Source organism: Labrus mixtus, chromosome 16 (assembly GCF_963584025.1).
Source record: "Labrus mixtus chromosome 16, fLabMix1.1, whole genome shotgun sequence".
NCBI classification, from domain to species: Eukaryota; Metazoa; Chordata; class Actinopteri; order Labriformes; family Labridae; genus Labrus; species Labrus mixtus.
The window spans coordinates 11,254,852-11,260,851 of record NC_083627.1 but is presented as its reverse complement, the minus strand read 5'-3'; the positions used below and the strand labels follow the sequence as shown (position 1 = coordinate 11,260,851).

Here is a 6,000-nt window from a genome sequence, read left to right as displayed (position 1 = left end):
ACAGCAATTTGCTGGAGCTCTGTGACCATAACACTCCTGATTTGTTGGTTTTTCGTTTTCATTAGAACAAAGGTTTCAAGCTGTACTCTGGCTGCGGGGCTTCATCGTCTGTGACTCCAGGTCACAAGTGTGCTAGTCATGGGGCTTGCCACATGGATGGATAATCACAAACTCTTTTCTCTTTCCCTCTGCCTGCTCGCTCATTGAAAGCATAAGCTCTCAATTATCCAGGCTGGACATATGATCTGTGTGCCAGGTCTCTGAGGAGGCCCAGTAACTGTATCAGGTTGCCCTTAAAGCTCTCCCACACCACCATTGTGGGGTAGATACAGAGCAGTCAATTTTTACAATAGGATACAGTAACACATAATCCTTTGCAGTCATATTATTGGTTGCAGTAAACTGCAGAGTATCAGTTGACTTTAGGGTTATTGAACTGAAATAGTATGTTATATAGCATGGGCAACAATTGCCAGGATCAATAAACCAATACATCAGAAAACATACACAGGAACAGTCTTAGGAATAGTTCCATGCTATGGCAAGCACCCTCATAACAATATAGCCAAGGCGAGACAGTCATTATGCTCCTGGACAGCAGTGGTTATCTCTTTTTCAGACCACAATTGCTTTCTTTTAAAGCAGCCGTGGCAACACTTTGTTGCACATTCATGCTTTGAAAGACAGAAAATGTCATTTACTTCTGGGAACTGGTAAATTGTTTCCTGTCACTCCGACAAGATTGGGGCAGAGAACCCTTCGTCGACAAGAAAGCCGTACCTGTAAGAAACATCAAAATGTTTGTACAAGTCAGATAACGTCAGAGCAATGTAGGTTAATGTGATATTCTAACAAGAAAATGGGCCCATCCCATCTTTTTCTTTTGTTGCTCTCAGATCTTCTAAAGTGCCACAAATTCACAGATAAAACGCCATAAAACCAATTACATAACATGCAGGATGCATAAACAGCAGGTCTGCCTGAGGCCCCTCCACCTAATAACAAGGCTTTCTTCACGTCAACACTACAGGCTAACATGCATTTTTCAGCCGCACTGATGAGCACACGTGATTATGAAATCCACATTTCATCACTTACTTGCTGTTTCTACCCTATCCCAACGATAATTATTAAGAGAATTACATACAGGCATACGTGTCATTAGGAGGCACCGTAAAGACAAGAAGCAGAGGGTGGGTGAAGAGGGGGGGGTTACACATGGAGGCCCCGTGGGCTCCTGCATCTTTTTAAGTGTTGGTAATAAAATGTAGCCACCACCTCCAGAACAACTCCTGGCCAATAGGAACCCATTGAACAAACTTTTATTTGTCCTCAGAAAATGCTTGAGCATCTCCTGTGCCGCTTCTCTGCCTCAGTCCTCAACATGTGCAGGTAGGACTGACTTCTTGGAGGGGAATTTTCATCACTGCTGCTCCTTCTGCTCCTGTGAAATCACCGCTGTGCCTCGTTGCTGAGCCTGTCCGTCTCTCGTCACAGAGGGGATTGAAACATGGCCTTCAGCCGCTCTGGTTCGACAAGGTAAATATCTCAGATAAGGTCTCTTCATCAGCAGAAGTTGGTCTTCCAGCTTTTTAAGGCATTTCCATGATAATGAACACTCATTTCAAACTGTGTGCTCTGTAATAATGTACTTAAAATCTTCATATGGAAGAAGTGAACCTCTACATTTTCCAATATCCTTAAAACCTGCTTCAGACTCAGCTCCTTTATGCGTGCAATGAGATCTGTAGCTTAACAGAGATTAAAGAAGACTGCTCGAGGCCTTTAATGTGGCCTGAACACGCACTCGTGCTGCCTTTGAACATCAACTGGTACATTTTAACAAAGTAAAAGGGAAGAAAGCTCTTAAATTGGAAAAGAAACTTGGCGTCCCATCTTTTCGTTTCAGAATCTTAATTTAAAAAAACTTGAATAGGTGAGATAAAATCGGATAACACCTTCAATATTATCACCTGAAGAGATTTTCCTTTTGCCTTATGCACATTTTCTGCAATTATCTAACTGAACATGACCAGAGTGAAACAACACAAGATTGCTTCAAACTACAAAGTGATCCATTTTGAGGTAATTGAGACAAACGAGAAAGCAAAAACCTTGCCAGAAATGTTGGCTCACTCTCAGCATCCTGGGAGCACCTCCGGGACATCACAACATGGGTGGCAGTGCAGGAAAACTCCCATCAAATGTTGATGAATGTCAGGGATTAAAGTAGATGACATGTCATTAACTAATTGACTGGGCTGATTGATGTGCTGACGGGACATTTACTGGAATATATCCGGGATTTTTTTTTCCCCCTCTTTGCAAGTGTTTTACTTCACCTTTGAACCGTGGAAGCATTCCATTTATCTGTGTGAAACCAGAGACAGGACCTTTAATCTCAGAGGATGTACATTACACACTTTTATACTTACAGTAAAATGGGATTTAGATTTACGTTCGACAGCATTTAATCTTAGTATGGGGGTGGTATAATTTAAGAAGCTGTGCCGGAAGCTCAAAGCCTTCATTAAGACAGCTTTCAGCTTTATAATCCACCAGTTTTAAGATGGCTTTCATGTCATTATTTGCAGTAAAAATAATAAAAAAAACAACTCCTGAGGGTTGCTTCTCCACTGAAAGTTGCAAAAGTAGCAAGCTCTTTTTGCGAGGTCGTAGATGTAAAAGCCTAAATGTGAGGACAGATGCTCCCTGGAATTCCATGCTTTCCTCTTTAATGGTTTCAGGCTTTGTCTGCTTTAAGGTTGTCAAAATGAAAAGAAAAATGGTTGGGAACCGCTTCTGCAGGCTAAGCAAAAGAAAAATACACTTTGGTGGGACTACATTTGATTTTGGTCATATGACTATATTTAGTCAGGCACTGCTTTACAGGGGAAAAGACCCCTTAGCTTACTGGGCGTAAATTACATGAGAACACTGACACCACCTTCACATTGTCTTTCAGATATCTGGTTAGAAAAGATGCTTTGAGATAAGCTGAGAACAAACTAAAATTAAAATGTCAGAAACCACCTTTTGCTGCAAACATATTAGCTCTTATTTACTAGCCTATGTTTTTTTTTTTTATTTAAAAAATTGCTGATATTTAAAGTCTTCTTCTTTTCTGGCAGCGTTTTACATTTCTGTGATTTTTCTACTAATTGAAAATGTCTCATTAGTTGAAAATCGATCCAGTGTAGATCTGTGTTAGAAGTTAAGTTTCTGGTCTTTATTATGTTTCAGAGCTGAGTGCTAACTCATCACTCAGATTCAGTAACGTTTCCCAGCTAGTCAACTAACAATTTCCATGCTAGAGAGTTATATGCTTTTCCCAATGCTTTCTTAAATATTGTGAGCAAACAATACATTATTAGCAATATTTTTTGTTTCCATTGGTCCACAGGTTTCATTGACTGATGAAAAGTTTGTCCTGAGAATGGCATGGCTAGCTTGGCAGTCAAAGTTACAGTTAGAAACTTAATTAGGTGACCTATTATCAAATACCTGTTCATAACGTCTGAAACTAGCCCAAGACAAATAGCTAAACTTAGAATAAAGGACACAGGGTGAACGCTAGGTGTTTCTATGTAGCTATGTAGCTTAGCAACAATCTATAACTTACACATATGATAAACAATGAGCTGTGAATCCAATATTTCCATCCGGCATCGTCAGCAGGACTTAATTGTAGTTTTCTCTACCAGCTAAAATAATGACAACCACCTAAGCTTCAGGTGATTTTTCTGTGTTTACATAATCATATTCAAAAATAACTATGGGTTAAGGGTTCAATAAAGCTTTCCTCTTGTCTAATTTCACCACTGACATGTTGTTGCAAAAGGCTAGACTGTTGATGGATTTGTGTGAAAGGCAGACAGCAAACCCCACTGAGGATTTGTAGATGCTCCTTTAACTTGAAGGGCATAATGTTAGAGCACAGTGCTTGTTCTTAAGAGACCTGGCTGCCTTAGCCATTAGTCATTTCTCTGACAGTGCACACACACACACACTCTCACACACACACACACACACACACACACACACACACACACACACACACACACACACACACACACACACACAGTCTCATTGAGCAATACACATTTGAAAGAGAGTTCAGACACTGCAGATGGGCTACGCCCTCAGAAACACCTCCACCTCATTTTTTCTCAGATTGAAGGGCTGCAATCTCTGCATTTGGACAAGGCTCCTCTCAGTCACTATCAGTCATGGTGATGATGGATTTCAGATTGCTGTAAAAGAGTGCTAATGCTAGTGAAAGTGTGGACAAAATGTAACACCGCTTTGACACTTGTACTGCTGTGTAAGATCACCTTGAAACAGCTGCAAGGCTATTGTGGTCATCTATCATCTCACTTTCCAACATTTCAAAGTGCACAAAGAGATATGATCTGCCCCTGACTCAGTGTGAAAGCAGCAAAGTGCTGAAAAGTTATTGTTGGTTTAGTTTGACCTGAGTTATCAGAGCCAAGGACCCCCAGTTTGTCTGGCTGAAAAAATAAGATAAAAGGGTCAAGATGATGACAAGTCTAGATGTCCTGGCCTCTGAACAAGTCCAACATTACTTCCAACATCTTTCACACACTAAAGTGAAGTCTGAAAGAAAATCATATGACTTCTGAATATAATCAATCCCAGGATTAAGCTGCTGGTTTAGATTTAATCAAACATGTCATAGAAGAAGAGAGACAACAGGAGTGCTTCTCGTATCCCTCAAACCAACAATGCTCATTGAAGGGAATACTTCAAATAAAGGTTGAGGAAGACCTAAGACCCAAAACCAGAGGTTGTCAGTTTTCTGATCAGTTGACTGTCATTTAACTATACACAGCCTACTTGTAGCCGTGTTAGCGTAGCTTGTTGAGCGGTAGATGGAGGTGGGTTTAAAATTCAATAAACTACAGGCACAAGTATAAAAATTATTCATTAATTACTTTGGTTTACTTTAGCTTTAGATAAAAACAAAACAATCCGAGTTGTAGATTTCAGTCGTATTAACTTTAGTCGTTGGTGACCAACCAACATCTCTTACTGCCCCCCAATTCAAAGCAGTCTAGAACCGGGCCCGTCAGTCATACCAATGTTTTTTGGTTTTAGGTTTTCCTCCACCTTAGTTGATGTCATTGTGTAGCATGAAAGATTTTTAAGGAGGTGTTTGTACATCCAACTGTCTCATGAAGTAGGTACGTAGGACGACAAACTATGACTTGAAAAGAAAAAATCCCACACATTACTCTTGCTAAGTATCACCAATTTATTAAACAAAATCACAAAGTTTCGGTCCCTCTGAACTTTTGTCAAGAGTGTGAGCTTGAAAGATCAAAAGGACAATGAATTTAGTTTGTTTGTTTTATCAAACTTCTACAAGTTCATTTTCAAAGCTTTTGTTACACACCTGCTACCACAGGAAGACAGCAGAATCAGAAACATGCTGTAAGCTTTAAATGTAATTACTTCTTTTCACATGGCAAACGTCAGCAAAACTCTTTTCAATGATTCCACCCATTCACTCATATACACATCATATATCATTCACAGAGCATTATCATGGTTTAGCATTCATCATTCTCCAAACGGTTTTCTCTTCTTTAGTATCCACCAGAAAAAAAATATTAAAACTATGTTCAAGGGCTAAACTTATACTGCCTTCAAATTGCTGAGCATGCTGTGTGAATGGTACAGAGCTTTCTTGATTTAAAAAAGGTGCCATCTTTGACCGGAAACAAGGTGGAGAGAGGTCTGAAATATGCTAGCAAAGCTTAGCTTAAAGGTCACATATTATTCAAAATACACTTTACCATGTTTTTCTAACACTAATATGTGTCCCTCCAATTATGAGAAAGGTTTCCTCTCTGTCTTTTACATGCCCCACTTCTTCAGAAAATGTGTGCTCAAACAGGCCGTTTGGAGATTTTCCCTTCATGACATCACAAAGGGCAGTAACCCCTCCCCCATGTGGGTGAACTCCCACAGCTAGGT

General features: G+C 39.9%; 1 protein-coding gene across 3 annotated transcripts in view; it reads left to right on the top strand.

Annotated features, from left to right (window-relative positions):
- The first annotated feature begins 1,348 nt into the window (after positions 1–1,348).
- LOC132991647 (collagen alpha-1(IX) chain-like) overlaps positions 1,349–6,000 on the top strand; it is a 30,084-nt gene continuing 25,432 nt past the window's right edge. For all 3 annotated transcript variants that reach the window (XM_061060463.1, XM_061060464.1, XM_061060462.1), the window contains exon 1: positions 1,349–1,539. In XM_061060463.1, the coding sequence (XP_060916446.1) occupies positions 1,511–1,539 (29 nt within the window). In that variant the 5' untranslated portion in view covers positions 1,349–1,510. The remainder of the gene's footprint in view (positions 1,540–6,000) is intronic.